This window comes from Otolemur garnettii, unplaced genomic scaffold, assembly GCF_000181295.1.
Source record: "Otolemur garnettii isolate 467f Iridium unplaced genomic scaffold, OtoGar3 scaffold00115, whole genome shotgun sequence".
Lineage (NCBI taxonomy): Eukaryota > Metazoa > Chordata > Mammalia > Primates > Galagidae > Otolemur > Otolemur garnettii.
Window position 1 is genome coordinate 3,589,831 of NW_003852510.1, and position 16,661 is coordinate 3,606,491.

Here is a 16,661-nt window from a genome sequence, read left to right on the forward strand (position 1 = left end):
GGGGGGGTGTTCTTAATTAAAAATTTGGTCTATGTGGACAAAATTTTTATAGAACACAAAAGTAGTATTGTAATATATATATTTTTAATTTCAACATAAGTACAATTTACAAATATAATACATTAAAAAAAATTATGTACAGGGCAGTGCCTGTGGTTCAAAGGAGTAGGGCGCTGGTCCACCTGGGCAACCTTGCCCAGGAGGGGAGTAGGAAGTTTACTTTAGCCTTTTCATTTCCAAATGAAGTTACATTAACCTCTTCATTCCCAAATGGAGTTACATTAACCTTTTCAGCAGCCGAATATTCCCTTCCCATTGTCCTGCCATTCCCTAGCTTGTCATGCATTCTTTCCAAAAATTAGGACTTTTTAAAAACACCATGGGACGTGGGACAAATTGTTAAAAATTGGGGCTGTCCAGCCAAAAGCGGGACATCTGGTCACTTTACTTTTGGAGTACATGATGAAGTGCTACCCAGAGATCAAGGAGAAGGAAGAAATGAGAAAGATCATTGGACAATACAGTCACACTGGAAAACAGCAGGTGAGCCCAATTCAGAACCTGTTGGATGGGCAGAAGTGCCGAGTGTGTCTGGCCTGGCAGAACTCCCACATGCTCTTTCTGCATGAGCCGACCAATCACCTGGATATTGAGACCACTGATGCGCTGGCAGATGCTATCAATGAGTTTGAGAGTGGTATGATGCTGGTCAGCCATGACTTCAGACTCATTCAGCAGGTCACACAGGAAATTTGGGTCTATGAGAAGCAATCACCAAGTGTCCTGGAGACATCCTGGCCTACAAGAAGCAACTCAAGTCCAAGCTGGTGGATGAGGAGCCCCAGCTCACCAAGAGGACCCACAATGTGTGAGCCCTCTGGCTTGGCTCAGGTCAGGAGCTTCATCTGAGACTAACAGCTGCCATCTTGACCAGCTGCTCAGGACAGGACCCTGGGGCTACATTCCTGCACTGCTGCAATACTGCTCCCTCAACCTCTCCCCTATCCTTCAATCTGCCTTAGCTGCACTCTGTTATCTTTTCCACAGCTGGACAGTACCTGTCCATTTCCTATCCTCCTTCCAGTTACATTTGTCCATGTCTGGACTCGGCTGGCAGTTCCCTCCAGCCCCTTGCTGGTTACCTGACCCTGAGTGGGATGCAGCCAGAGGCACCTAAGGGTTAGCCCAAGGACCCATCCCCTGGATTTGGTCCTTGAAGGAGCACAGGATCCTCGTTTTCTGGGTTTTGGTGATATTAGAGGGCCACCGCCCCTATTCCTTTTGCTTCTGGTTTGGAGCTCTGGACCAGGGCCTCAGTCCTGGTCAGTTTTAAAATAATTATTTAACATGTAACTTTTAGACCTGCATGGCATCTACAAAGCGTCCAATAAATAAAGAGGAAGCCATGGTCCCTTAAAAAAAAAATTGAAACACTTGAAATGCCAGATAAAGAATTCATATGAAATCCAAGAGAAATCTGAAAATCAATACAAGGAAATTAGAAGCCCAATTCAGGATATGAATGAGAAAATTACAAAAGATAAATATATATACCAAATAGAATTTGTGGAAATGAAAAATTAATTGATGAATTACAAAATACAGTTGAAAGCTTCGATAACAGACTACACAAAGCAGAAGAAAGAATCTCATAATTTCAAGACAGGTCTTTGGAATTAATCCAGTCAGATAAAAGCACAGTAAAGAATAAGAAAATGAACAAAGCATCTGAGAAGCTTTGTTGATTAGGTAAAAAATCCTAGTTGTGATTATTCAAATCTACAAATCACAGGAATAACCAAAGGAGGATAAAAAATCAAAACATTAAGTTTGAAAAATCTATTTGGGGAAATAACTGAAGAAAACTTCCATCGTCGGCTCGGCGCCTGTGGCTCAAGTGGCTAAGGCTCCAGCCACATACACCTAAGATGGTGGGTTCGAATCCAGCCTGGGCCCACCAAACAACAATGATGGCTACCAAAAAATAGCCGGGCATTGTGGCGGGCGCCTGTGGTCCCAGCTACTTGGGAGGCTGAGGCAGGAGACTCGCTTGAGCCCAGGAGTTGGAGGTTGCTGTGAGCTGTGATGCCACAGTACTCTACCCAGGGGGACAGCTTGAGGCTATGTCTCAAAAAAAAAAAAAAAAGAAAAAAGAAAAAGAAAACTTCCATTGTCTTCCAGAGATTTGGACATACTGATTAAATAAGCTCAGAAACCTTCATGGAAATATATTGCAAGAAGGATTTTATTAAGACATATAGTCATTAGGCTCTCTAAAATCAACATGAAGTAAAAAAAAAATCCTAAAATCAGCAAAAGAAAAGCATCTAGTCACTTATAAAGGAAAACACATCAGATGGAAAGTAGACTTCTTATTAGAAACCTTACAAGCTAGAAGAGACTGAGGTCCCTATATTCAGAACTTTTAAAGAACAAAACTACCAACCCTCAAATTTGTATCTAGCTCAAATACGCTTTATAAGAAAGGAGATATAAGTCTTTCAAAAACACCAAAATAGTCACCAATAGACTGGCCAGCCCTAAAATACTCTAAACATGGAAATGAAAGGTCAATGCTCACCATTATAAAAACACTTCAGACTATAAAAGACATAAGTCTTATAAAACAATTACACAGATGAGGCTACAAAGCAACTTGTTAATAACATTATGAGAGGAACAATACCTCATATACCAATAATATCCTTGAACATAAACATAAAGTCTCACTTAAGAGATACAGAGTGAAGGAACAGTTAAAAAACAAACAAACAAACACATGGCCCAATTCTATGCTGTTTACAACAAACACATCCTACTAAAGACACTTATAAACTTAAGGTAAAAGATATTCAATGCAAATGGAAAGCAGAAGCAAGCATCGGGTGTTATATTTATATTATACAAAACAAACTTTAAACCAACAACAGTAAAAATGACAAAGAAAGTTTTACATGATAATGAACTATGAAACTCTGAAAAAAGAAATAGCTGAAGATGTTAATAAATGGAAAAATATACTATGCTCATGGCTGGGATGAATCAACATTGTTAAAATGTCTATACTTCCCAAAGCAATCTCCAAATTTAATGCAATCTCTATTAAAGTACCTCTGTCATACTTTAAAGATCTGGAAAAATTACTACTTCATTTTATATGGAAACAGAAAAATCCTCAAATAGCTAAGACATTACTCAGAAATAAAAACAAATCAGGAGGATTACGCTACCAGTATATATTAGACTATACTATAAATCTATAGTGATCAAAATAGCATGCTACTGGCACAAAAATAGAGAGGTAGATGTATGGAATAGAATTCAAAACCAACAGATGAACCCACATACTCATTGTCATTTGATCTTTGATAAGCCTGTCAAAAATATAAATTGGGGGAAAGATTCCCTATTTAACACAAATGGTGCTGGGTGAATTGGTTGGTGACTTGTAGAAGACTGAAACTGGACCCATACCTTTCTCCTCTAATAAAAATTGACTCTCACTGGTAAAAGGACTTAACACATGAAACTATAAAAATTCTTGGAGAGACGTGTTCTTTCCCTGTAGCTGCCGCGGCGCCCGCTGGGATAGTGATCCTGTGCCCCGGACTGGACCGCAGCGCAGCCCTCCAGCCTTGTCCTGGCGTCAGAAGTGAGAGCCTATGCTGAAGTAAGAAACACCCTCACTGGAGACATTCAAAGATTGGACTTTTCCAGAACAGAAAGGAAGCTCATGCATCAGAAAAGGTGACTAATAAACGTCCAAAAGAATATGGCTGCACAAATACCAGAATCTGATCAGATCAAACAGTTTAAGGAATTCCTTGAGACCTACAATAAACTTACAGAAACCTGCTTTCTGGACTGTGTTAAAGACTTCACCACAAGAGAAGTAAAACCCGAAGAGACCACCTGTTCAGAACATTGCTTACAGAAATATTTAAAAATGACACAAAGGATATCCATGAGATTTCAAGAATATCATATTCAGCAGAATGAAGCTCTGGCAGCCAAAGCTGGACTCCTTGGCCAGCCACGATAGAGATATAAAAGTCCTGATGGATGGATTTTCATGAGAGATTGCCAAGTGCTGCTGCCCTGGAGATGAGGGTTCATCTGAGGGAGTCGCCTGAGAGCAGTGGCCACCATGTCAAATCATCTGTCATGAGTATTTGGCAAGCGGAAGCCACTGGAGAAGCCAAATTGCTATTTACCAGGAATAATCAAAATAGGTCTTATTATTCAATGAAAATAATAAGATGCAACATTTATTGAGGCCTTAAGATTCAGCAGTTTGGTCACTTGATTAGAAAAATAAACCATTGTTTCTTCAATTGTGACTATTAATTCTAAAGCAAAATATGTGTTGAATCATGTATGAGATAGAAAAGAATTTATTACTAAAAGCAAAATAAATGAAAATATCACTGAGTAGTTGTTTATACTATCTAGTACCATAAAAAAAAAAATTCTTGGAGATAGTGTAGGGGAAACACTTGAAAAAACTGGTCTGGGAGAATACTTTATGAGAAGAATTCCTCCCTCCCCCCGGCAATTGAAGCAACATCAAAAATACATTACTGGGATCTGGTCAAATTAAAAAGCCTCTGCACCACCAAGAACACACTAAGTAAAGCAAGTAGACCTCCCTCAGGATGGGAGAGGATCTTTGCAGGTTTTATTTCCTACAAAGGTCTAATAACTAGAATCCACAGAGAACTCAGACTTATTAATAAGAAAAGAATAAGTGATCCCATTTCATTGCGGGCAAAAAACTTGAACAGAAGCTTCTCTGAAGAAAACAGGTGCACAGTCTACAGACACATGAAAAAATGCTCATCATCTTTAATCATCAGAGAAATGCAAATCAAAACCACTTTGAGATATCATCTAACTCCAGTAAAAGTAGTCCACATCAAAAAATCCCAAAATTATAGATGTTGGGAAAAAAGGAACACTTCTGCACTGCTGGTGGGCGTGCATGCTAGTACGTTCCTTTTGGAAAGAAGTTTGGAGAACACTCAGGGAACTAAATGTAGACTTGCTGTTTGATTGTGCAATTCTTCTACTAGGTATATATCCAGAAGACCAAAAATCATTTTACAACAAAGGTATTTGCACCAGAATGTTTATTGCAGCCCAATTCATAATTGCCATTCATGAAAGCAGCCCAAGTACCCAATGCCCCATGAATGGATGAACAAATTGTGGTGTATGTACACCATGGAATATTATGCAGCCTTAAAAAAGATGGAGATTTTACTTCTTTTATGTTTACATGGATGGAGTTGGAACATATTCTTCTTAGCAAAGTATCTCAAGAATGGAAGAAAAAGTATCCAATATATTCAGTATTATTAGGAAACCAGTGTAAAATCACTCACACTTTCATATGAAAGATAAAACACAACTATAGCCCAGGATGAAGAAGGGAAGAGGAGGGGGAAGGGAGAGGACAGGGGAGGTTGGTTGGAGGGTAAATGGAAGGACCACACCTATGGTGCATATTGCAAGGGTACACGTCAAATCTATTAAGTCTTAATACAATAACAATGTCTTAATACATTAACAAATGTCTTAACACAATAATTAAGTGAGGTGAAGGCTATGTTAACCAGTTTGATGTAAGCATCCCAAATTATATATAAAATCAGCACATTGTACCCCATAAATGCATTAATGTATACAGATATGATTTAATAAAAAAAAATAAGAAACTACACATAATGACAAAAGTTAGACTTATTCGGAAGAGAATGGGAAAGAAAATGGGGAAATTCAAGGGACCTGTCCCAGAGGGCAGAAATATTTCAATGGTTTTAAAAAAAATGAATACAGTGAACAATGAAAGGGGTAAAACAAAGGTTTTGGTCTAACACTGTCATAGGTTGGGTGAACAGATGGGAGTCCTTGCTGGTCTACCAATATTGATCATTGAAAAGTCCTAAATAAATCTTGCCTATTTAGTTTGGAGGAAATTTAAAAGCTAAAAGGCAAAGATGCTCATAAGAAACATGACCTTAAATTGCCTGAGGTGATTTTCTCATAATCTAATCAAGTATAGAACTGACAAAATGGTCTGGGTCCCTTTACCTGAGCCAGAGACCCAGAGCTGGAGATCCAAGGCCGTAATGGGTAAAATGGTTAGGGAGTAGAGATGAAAATTTTCTGGGACTCTTATACATGAAAGTCAACTGTGAATTTCAAAACTATTGAAATCCCTTTGGGGGGGAGAAATAGGTGGTTTGAGAGAAAATAATAATGAAACAGTTGATGGGATTAAGGTGAAAATACAAATATTAGAATACTTAAATAACAAATTTCATGTGAAGTGTTTAAGTCCCTTTTACCTAAATATATCATGGACATGGATATTATGTTTGCATGGGAAATGCTTCCCTTACCTAGCGTTGTAAGACAGAAGGCAAGTAAATCATCCTTATGCTAGTATTGCCTAGACATGTTAAATAGGAACAAATAAAGATTGCCTGAGTCCACACAAACCAGTAATTTGCCATGCAGTAACCTTATGTGGAGTATAGGCTGGAGCTCATGGCAAAAACTTGTGACTGCTACCCAGTGACAATTGCTGGGATTCTGGACCAGAAAATTTCCATTTGAGAGGCAATTACTAGCTTGTCACTGAACTTTAATTGAGACTGCCTCTATGACTGAAAGAAATAATCTTGAAATCTCTAATTCCCATAATGTCTTATGTAATGTCAGGGACATACTCTAAAGAAGAGGGCAGGGCTCAGAAGAATTCTATAATAAAATAGGAATAGAGCATATAGGATCATACTCAGGGGAATACAGGGAGGTCCTCACAAGCAGGTAGTCTATTTTCTATGGAGATGAATTTATAACCTGGATGAGGAACTGATGGATCCTGTGGTACTTGGGGCACTTGGGCAATACCCTATGAACACCTCTATACTGACCATGAAAGAGCTGCCTTATTTACAGAAGGCAGTTCCAAAGTGAACAGATAGTGTCCTGTTTGGAATGTTGTTACTCTGACTGAAGAAGGTAGAAATAAATGAACTTGATGAGCTGAACTATAGCTTTCCCTTACATTTGGGATTTTATTGACTCATAAGCATGTTCAACAGTCCTGTCATACTATCAGGCAGAAGCACAATGGAAAGCTGATCTAAAGAGTTGGTAAGCCTGTGAAAATTACTCTGGGAATTTAAGGGGTACTTTAAAGTAGGATATGTTAATGTTCATCAGAACTCCTTTACAGATTTGGAATTTAATTAGAACCTGGGAGCAGACATCTCTGTGTACTTATGTGATGTGGTCACCTGAGCCCATGAGGTGAGTAGACACTAGGGGGCTGCAGCAATGCAGAGATGGACTGAATCGAGATTAGGGGTGGGGGATCTGACAACAAATCCTTTTAATTTTATTAATACATTTTTGTTCATCTCTCACATTTTTATTTTCTTTTTAAAAGTAATGTATTTAAAATACCAAAGACTAAAATAAATTTCAACTAAATAATCCTCCCGGATTGAATGATGCAATTAGTATATTAGTAACCCATAAGAGCTAAATTGACAGCTACTACACACGTGAGTTAGTTCTAATTTCCACTGCCTAACTGGTGCCACTACTGCACTAGGCTGGTTGGTGAGATTTCATGTGGATTTATAGCTGTTCCTCATCACTGGCATCATTGACTTGAGCTCAACCTCTTTCCACCCAGGTCGCCTGTGGTAAAACTGTCTTCCATGAAAATGGTCCCTGGTGGGCTGGGTGCAGTGGCTAATGTCTGTAATCTCAGCATTACAAGTGGATTGCCTGAGCTCAGGAGTTCAAGACCAGCCTGAGCAAGAATGAGACCCCATCTCCAAAAATAGCTTAGTATTGGCTGGGAGTGGTTGCTAATGCCTGTAATCAAGCAGAGTTGGTTGGACTGCCTGAGCTCACAGGTTTGAGACCAGCTTGAGCAAGAGTGAGACCCTATCTCTAAAAAAGCAGCTGGGTGTGATGATGGGTGCCTGTAGTCCCTGCTACTCAGGAGGCTGAGGCAAGAGAATAGCTTGAGCCCAAGAGTTTGAGGTTGCTGTGAGCTGTGATGCCTTGGCATTCTATCAAGGGCAACAAAGTGAGACTCTGTCTCAATAAAAAAATAAAAATTGCTGGGCGTTGTGGCAGGTGCCTGAAGTCCCAGCTACCAGGGAGGCTGAGGCAAGAGGATCATTTGCCGAAGAGTTTGAGGTTGCTGTGAGCTATGATGTCATGGCACTATATTGAGGATGATAAAGTGAGACTCTGTCTCAAAAAACCAAACAAAAACAAAAAAAAAGAAAAAGAAAGAAACTGGTCTTTGGTGCCAAAAAGGTTGAGGGCCGCTGCCATAAAAGGATCAAAATAGAGCAGGGATGAAGAACCTGCATGGAGGCCACATGTGGTCTGCTGGATCCTTGAGGGCAGCTTTCTGACTTAATCCAAATTTTATAGACTGAATCCTTTTGACAAACTATTAACATTTATTTTGACTAAGGAACACATTTTCTACCTGGTTTACAGGCCTTCATAAGTACGTGAATACATTCAATGCAGGTCTGGGAAGGGTAAGGGTAGAAGGTCTCCATTAGATAGATTCCTCACTTTTTCAGGGAAGAGAAGATTGGGGAAGGAAGCTGGTTTTAATTTATGTTTTTGTCCCCCAAATTACTTAAACTTTCACTTTGTTCTTTACTTGATGAAGAAGTCCCAAGGACCAAGGCTGCAACTGTGGGTACCAGAAGCAGAGATGATTACTAAGCAAGAAACTATGATTATATCTTAAACTTTGTTTTGTTTTTTTTGCAGTTTTTGGCCAGGGCTGGGTTTGAACATGCCACCTCTGGTATATGGGGCTGGTGCCCTACTCCTTGAGCCACAGGCACCACCTCTATATCTTAAAACTTTTTATATCAGAAAGCTTAAGAACCTGATGGGTTGCCTACTGCCTTCCCTCCATATGGTCAAATTAGGGTTGATAGTGAATGCAGTTACACTGCCCAATGGGTTAAGGTACTCTATTTCTTTTTTTACCTCTGTAAGCCTACCCTTTATGAATAGGCAAAGACCAGGCAGAAGGAACTTGTTAAACTAGTAATATAGCTGGCAATCTGAACAGGTATAGTGGCTGAACTCAACATCCCATTTAAAAATGGATATAAATGGAGAGAAGGAAGAATGGTAGCTGAGGACAAAGGATTAATGAATAAGTTATACATTGAGGGAAATAATATTAGATTGGTATCTAAAGGTTCACACCAAGAGATGACACTGTGTCTTACCTCAGCTATAACATACTTGAAAGGATAAGCTATATGTTGCTGAAACCATTCCTGCTTTTGGAATCTGATAAGCCTGCAAACCTAGGTAGTATCAATCTGGGAGACTTTTTGGTCATATAATGTGATGATAAATGAGCTAATGTCTGAGGGGTATTCTAATAATTTGTCAGTATATTCCCACTGTTATTTTTTAGGGTATGGTCAAATGTATTGGAAAATTGAATTAAAGCTTCTGCAAGATATAACATCAATGAAAAATGACAAGCCTGAGGAACAACTCTATTTAGTTATCCATTAGTTAATTTTTACAGTATATAGTCCTGCATAAGCATATCACATAGTACAAATAATGGTAGCACAAGAAGGTAAATTAGTAAATTAGAACAAAAATATGAATATGTAATTTCTTGAGTTTAGAGAATGGATTAGCTATTTCTCTAAATCTATCCCAAGCTGCCTCCTCCAAAATCCTAGGCATAGTCACACTTATACTATTACTGCATCTATCATTTAAATGCTATAATAAATACAGATGCCCAGACAAACACGATTATTTTGCAATACAAAACCTTGGCCAAAGGCCGGAATGGGGGGAAGGAAGGCTGTGTAGTGAAGAATTGGTATTACCCAAAGAGTCTGGCTTTTTTATTTTTTGAGACAAAGTCTCATTCTGTTGCCCAGGTTAGACTTCCGTGGTATCAGCCTAGCCCACAGCAATCTCAAACCACTAGACATAAGCCATCCTCCTGCCTCAGCCTCCCAAGTAGCTGGGAGGCTACTGGCACGTACTACTACACCAGGCTAATTTTTCTATTTTTAGTAGAGATGGAATCTTACTTTTGCTCAGGCTGGTCTCAAACTCCTGAGCTCAATGGATGTTCCTGCCTCGGCCTTCCAGAGTGCTGGGATTACAGGCATGAGCCACTGTGCTGGCAGAGTCTGGCTTTTGCTCTTGGCTACAAGGAAATGATCTGTAGGTCTAAGGAATGTCACACTTGATAGGAATGTTTTTGTTTATATGAGTAATCAGTCTAATGTTGTGATTTATAAAAGGGACTTTGGTCATCACAGATCCAGTTTTGCTCCTGGAAGGTATAGAAGATTAAAGGTATCAATATAACCACTGAGGACTAAAGACTAAAGGTCAGGAACCTGGGCAGTATATAATGAGCTCAAAAAGACTCCAGAGACCAAAAGCTCAGGTCAGCAACATCTTTCAGTGAATTTTATGAGTTGTTCTAGTTATTTGTTGAACCTAAGGGTCATTTTGGGACTTTAGTGAATTACAATTGGTGTCAGAAGTGAGAATAGTCTTGTGGAGTGCTCCAACTTTTTGGCTGGCCAATTCTCACAGCTGGCCAAAGGTCTTTACAGTATACTATATAAATATCAAGGTGGCTTACCTGAGATCCTTTCTTGCTACCTGGTAGATTAATTATGAGAGTTTTCCCTCTGATTCCACATACAGGCCTGAAAAAAAAAAAAAAAAGAGAAAGTAGATGAATTGCAATGAATGCTTGTTTTAAATATATTCAAGAAAAAGATCAATCATTTTGATCTTTACAATTTAGGAATGAAATTGTTACGATAAGGGAGTCACTAATTGCTATACGAGTTAGGCATTCTAACTGATGCTTTTATTATAATGGTTAGTGCAGTGGATTAAGAAAATGCACTCAATGTGGACTCAGAATAAATTAAGAATTTTAAAGGATTTGATCATGGTCAAATTACCTTTTTGGTCTAACTTCAGTTCCTTCATATTTTATATAGTTGCAAGAGCTCAATGAGATCAACTAAAAAAATATCTAGTGTATTTATATTCAAAAGTCTAATACATGAGAGCCTTAAGAATTGAGTGAGAATTAGACTTGGACTCTTACTTCTCAAGAAATCTGAAACAAGGTTTTTTGCATAAGAAATAAAACAAAAACAAAACAAAACAAAAAAGAAATAAAACAAGGTTTTTTGGATATGGACAGCAGAGGGGAAGATGCTGTAGAGATCAAGTTAATAGACCCGTTGACAATCACAGACATTTCAAATGAGAAAAGTCTTTCAGAGCTATTTATCAATTTCTGGGACACATTCAAACTAAATGATTAGATAAGAAACATGAAACAGTGGGAAAGCACTAGAAGACTAGAATCAAGAATCAAAGGTCTGACTGAGGACAAGGGCTCATACCTGTAATCCTAGCACACAGGGAGGCAGAGGCGGGTGGATTGCTTGAGCTCAGGAGTTTGAGACCTGCCTGAGCAAGAGCAAGAGCAAGAGCAAGAGCAAGATCCCATCTCTACCAAAAATAGAAAAACACAGGAGTGTGAGGCTGTTGTAAGATAGGCTGACACCATGACACTCCAGCTTGGGCAATGGAGTAAGAGAGTGAGACTATCTCCCTTCCCCTCAAAGAAAGACTGAATTTTCAAATGACAGTTTGATTCATGCTCTGTCACTAATTGAATACATTACTTTGATCTGGTAAAATTATCTCATTTTTATCATTTGAAAACAAAGAGATTATACTATTCCCAAAATTTTACAACTAAGATTTTTAAGGTTAAGAATATATTTTCCAAAACTTACGACTGCATTTATTCTTTACTCTCATTCTCTGAAATAACCTAAAACTACCTTGTATTTCCTTATTTTTTATTCTTGTCATTTTTATAATCAGACAGAAGAGTTCATAACCATTTATTTAAAACTTTCCATATATATCTGAAAATGATTACTGAATTAGCCATTGGTCACCTTCTTATTGGCATATCTATTCATGGTTTCATTATAATAATTAAGGCTATTTTCTCATATTTAATCTTTTTTTTTTATTGAATGGTAACTATGTACATTAATGCACTTCTGGGGTACAGTGTGGGGTTTTCACACACAATCCAAAACACTTCCATCAAACTGGTTAACATAGCCTTCATGTCATTTTCTTAGTTATTGTTTTAAAATGTTCACATTCTACTCTTAGAAAGATTCACTTGTACCTTTGTAAGATAAACCTCAGAAGTGATCCCTCCAATCCCCCTCCCTCCACCCATTCCCCCTCCCCTCTCCCTCCCTTCTCCCCGTATTCTTAGGCTGTTACTAGGTTATAGCTTTCATAACCTTTTCATAAAAGGTATAAGTTAGTTTCATAATAGGGGTGTGTACATTGGATACTTTTTCTTCCATTCTTGTGATACTTTGCTAAGAAGAACATTTTCCAGCTCCATCCATGTGAACATGAAGGACGCAAAGTCTCCATCTTTCTTTATGGCTGCACAGTATTCCATGGTGTACATGTACCACAATTCGTTGATCCATTCGTAGATCGATGGGCACTTGGGCTTCTTCCATGACCTGGCAATTATGAATTGGGCTGCAATAAACATTCTGATACAAATATCTTTGTTGTAATGCGATTTTTGGTCATCTGGGAATATACCTAATAAAGGAATTGCAGGGTCAAACGGCAGGTCTATTTTTAGTTCTCTAAATGTTCTCCAGATGTCTTTCCAAAAGGAACTTATTAGTTTACATTCCCACCAGCAGTGTAGGAGTGTTCCCTTTTCTCCACATCCACGCCTGCATCTCTGGTTTTGGGATTTTGTGATATGGGCTAATCTTACTGGAGTTAGGTGATATCTCAAAGTAGTTTTGATTTGCATTTCTCTGATGATTAAGGATGGTGAGCATTTTTTCATATATCTGTAGGCCGTGCACCAATCTTCTTCAGAGAAATTTCTCTTCGAATCCCTTGCCCATCCTGAGATGGGATCACTCGTTGTCTTCTTGCTAATACGTTTAAGTTCTCTATGGACTTTGGTTATTAAACCTTTGTCGGAGACATAACCTGCGAAAATCTTCTCCCATTCTGAGGGCTGTCTGCTTGCCTTACTTACTGTGTTCTTGGCTGTGCAGAAGCTCTTTAGTTCTCATATTTAATCTTAATGGTACTTCCTCAAAATCTGATTTAATTGTGGCAGTTAGAATTAGATTACATACTATAATTCAGGTCAAAACAGCACTGGGTAATTATATAGTCCCTAATATGATCCTATTTTACTTAGAAATTTTGTCTTTCCCACTGAAAATACTACATTGTATCTTTTAGTCAATTTGAAAGCTAATTGAGTAATGATTAATAACATCACCAGCATTATGATTAAAATGTCATTATTTTTAAGGTACTCTCATTTAATAAGATAAATCTGGTAACTTTTTTTAATACACCTAGAATTTTAACTAGGAATATAATAGTCTCTTATAGAATATAGTATTAACTACATCAGAAAGTTTATTACAACTTTCCTCCTAAAATTAGAAATATTTTCATAATAACTCTTGCATGTTATCCTCCCAAAATTTCTGTGGAGAGATTAATATCTTCACCTACAAAATATGGAGAAATAATGTGAGGTACAAAGAATTTGATTGATGCATGCTTCTGGGATCTTGCAATTTTACACGGTAACTTCACTCCACCTTGTGTTTATATGGTTTCCTTTTCTAAGGACAGCATCCACAAGTTTATCCTTACTGACAATGTTTTTCCTCTATACATTTTTAAGTTGTTAAGAATTATGAAATTTGTTGAATCCTATTTTCCAAGAAATTTTATAACTTCTTTCACCGCAAGGTTAGTAGCAAATGAAAGCTTAGTTAATTCTTTTTATTCCAACTTTCTGGTTTTCAAGCCCAGGCCTGTTATGTCTCTAGTAATACTTCTTCTGTTCTAGGTTGATACTCTAGTAGCAGTGCCAATAAAATCCATAGTTATAATATCTAGGCCACTATTTCTATGTGTGTGTGTGTGATACAATTAAAGGTATTGCTATAGCTGGGAGAGAGTATATCTGTTTTTTCCATCAATTTTTTTTATCCTTTTATTTTGCTAAAATTTAGACTGGATTTCTTTTTTATTCTTTACCAATTTCCTGATCTATTTCAAGTATTTAAAAATTGGTTTTGAGATGTATATAGTTTGTTAATTATGAAATGTTAGATTTCCTTAAATACTAAGAGTGGAGATCTCTGATTTTCACTTTGACATTTCTTGTTTTCTTTTTATTGTAAAGGTACATCCTTATTCTTTCAAACACATTTTGGCTTGTGATTCTTTTTCAATTTCTTTTAGAGCAATTTTTGTGAAACTGGGCATATGTGAAAAATCATGTTATTTATGAGTTCCATCATGGAACCAATGCAGACAGAGAGCTCTGTTAGTGAAGTGTTTGGGAAGGATATAGCTAATGAACACATAATACACAGATGGTTTGAGAATTTCTGTTCTTGCACTTTTAATCTTGAAATTGAGCCATGGGAGCAACGTGAGACCAACGTGGAAAATGAGCTGAAAGCTACAGCGGAAGCGATGCCATCACAGCCTATGTGTGAATTAGCAGCAAGGTTTGACATACTGGACAAATCAGCAAGGTAAAGAGTCTGGATAGATAGCTCCCACATAACTTAAACTAGCGTCAGAAGAAAAACTGCCTTGAAGTTTGCCTTTCTTTGGTGTTATGAAATAAAGGCAAACCATTTCTACACTGTATTATTACAAGTTATGAAAAATGGATTCTTTTTTGTTGTTGTTGGTCTCTAAGTCCACAAAACTGTATTTAGCTTTGTAAAGTACAAGTACGACTAAACAAAGGTAAGATATTATCTCTAATTGGGCTTTTCACCTAATTGGGTAGGCAAAACTACAAATTGAATTGTTGAAATTAACAATTTTAGTAAATTGGATGGACTAGCATTTTAGTGAACAGAAATATCTGTGAGTTGGTATAGATGCAAACATTTTCATGAAGGAGGCGAGACTTTAGCTGAGCTTAGATTTGGAAAAGAGAATGAGAAAGAGCCTTGTTGAAGGGGTGACTGGATGAGAAAGGCCCCTATAATATCATTTTTGATGGAGTCTTTACAGTTCTAGCCTCCAATATTGGTGATTTTATATTTTTTTCCATTATTTTTAAGGATTCTATATTCAAAATGTTAAATCTTTTAAATTTCATTCTCTAGATCTACTCAATGGTATATTAAAAATGCCAAAAACGATTTGGCAAGGTTATTTTATTGAGCTATATTTTTGAAGGGACAAGTTGTATTTATATCTTAAACAGACTAATTTTCTTTCTTTTTTTTTTTTTAAATCATTTGGGATTCACTGAGGGTACAAAGAATTAGGTTACACTGATTGCATTTGTTAGGTAAAGTCCCTCTTACAATTGTGTCCTGCACCCAGAAAAATAGATTCTTTTTGACTGTTGCAAGCATTTGGCACAATGGTTGGATAAAGATAAAGTGCTGAAACATAGTCCAAAACCAAATATTCATCACAAAAAGCTGACGGTGGGGCTGGGTACAGTGGCTCATGCCTGTAATTCTAGCACTCTGGGAGGCCGAGGCGGGTGGATTGCCTGAGCTCATGGGTTCAAGACTAGCCTGAGCAAGGGTAAGACCCCATCTCTGAAAATAGCCAGGAGTTGTGGTGGGTGCGTATAGTCCCAGCTACTTGGGAGGCGGAGGTAAGAGAATCACTTGAGCCCAAGAGTTTGAGGTTGCTGTGAGCTGTGACACCATTGCACTCAACTGAAGGCAAAAAAGTAAGACTTTGTCTGAACAATAATAAAAAAAAGCTAATGGTATCAGTTTGGTGGTCCAGGGCTGGTATTATCCACCACAGTTTCATGAAACCTGGTCAGTCAATTGCAGCAAATGTTTACTGCAGCTAAGTAGAAAAAAACAATGAGGATGCTATGGATTTAGTAGCCAAGAGTGGTTAACAGAGACAGGCCAATCCTTGTGCAAGACAATGCTTGACCACATGTTGCACAAGCAATGCTGCTCAAAATACAGAGGCTGGACATGGAAACTCTGTGCCATCAAACATATTCAATAGTCCTTGCATCAAGTACTAACATTTCTTTTGGGCCTTGAACTACTGCTTAAAAGGAAAAATATTCAATTCTCACAGACTGTGGAAAACACCTTTTCCGATTTCATTGCCACTCACTCTTCAGGCTTCTTCACTACCAGCATAAACAAGCTATCATTAAGATGACAAAACTGTGTCCATAGTTTAGATGCACAGTTTAATTAATTGTACTGCTTTCTTGTTTGAGAAATAGTAAACTAAACTTTTGATTGAAAATCAGACATGGCTTGGCGCCTGTGGCTCAAGTGGCTAAGGCGCCAGCCACATACACTCAAGGTGGTGGGTTCGAATCCAGCCTGCGCCCACAGAAACAACAATGACGCCTGCAACTAAAAAATAGCCAGGCATTGTGGCGGGTGCCTATGGTCCCAGCTACTTGCGAGGCTGAGGCAGGAGACTTGCTTGAGCCCAGGAGTTGGAGGTTGCTGTGAGCT

The 16,661-nt window shown here is 38.0% G+C and overlaps 1 protein-coding gene and 2 pseudogenes across 6 annotated transcripts in view; 2 read left to right on the forward strand and 1 right to left on the reverse strand.

Annotated features, from left to right (window-relative positions):
* The window catches only part of LOC100940961, a 2,393-nt pseudogene extending 1,521 nt beyond the window's left edge, over positions 1-872 (forward strand). The window contains exon 2 of the transcript XR_002775133.1: positions 457-872. The product of XR_002775133.1 is annotated as an ATP-binding cassette sub-family F member 2-like (transcript). The remainder of the gene's footprint in view (positions 1-456) is intronic.
* Positions 1-16,661, reverse strand: part of GPHN (gephyrin) — a 642,655-nt gene that overhangs the window by 256,642 nt on the left and 369,352 nt on the right. For all 4 annotated transcript variants that reach the window (XM_023517593.1, XM_023517595.1, XM_023517592.1 and 1 more), the window contains exon 6: positions 10,700-10,766. In XM_023517593.1, the coding sequence (XP_023373361.1) occupies positions 10,700-10,766 (67 nt within the window). The remainder of the gene's footprint in view (positions 1-10,699; positions 10,767-16,661) is intronic.
* On the forward strand, positions 3,573-4,334 carry LOC105887757 (annotated as a pseudogene). The gene has a single exon (XR_001161588.2). The product of XR_001161588.2 is annotated as a mitochondrial import inner membrane translocase subunit Tim9 pseudogene (transcript).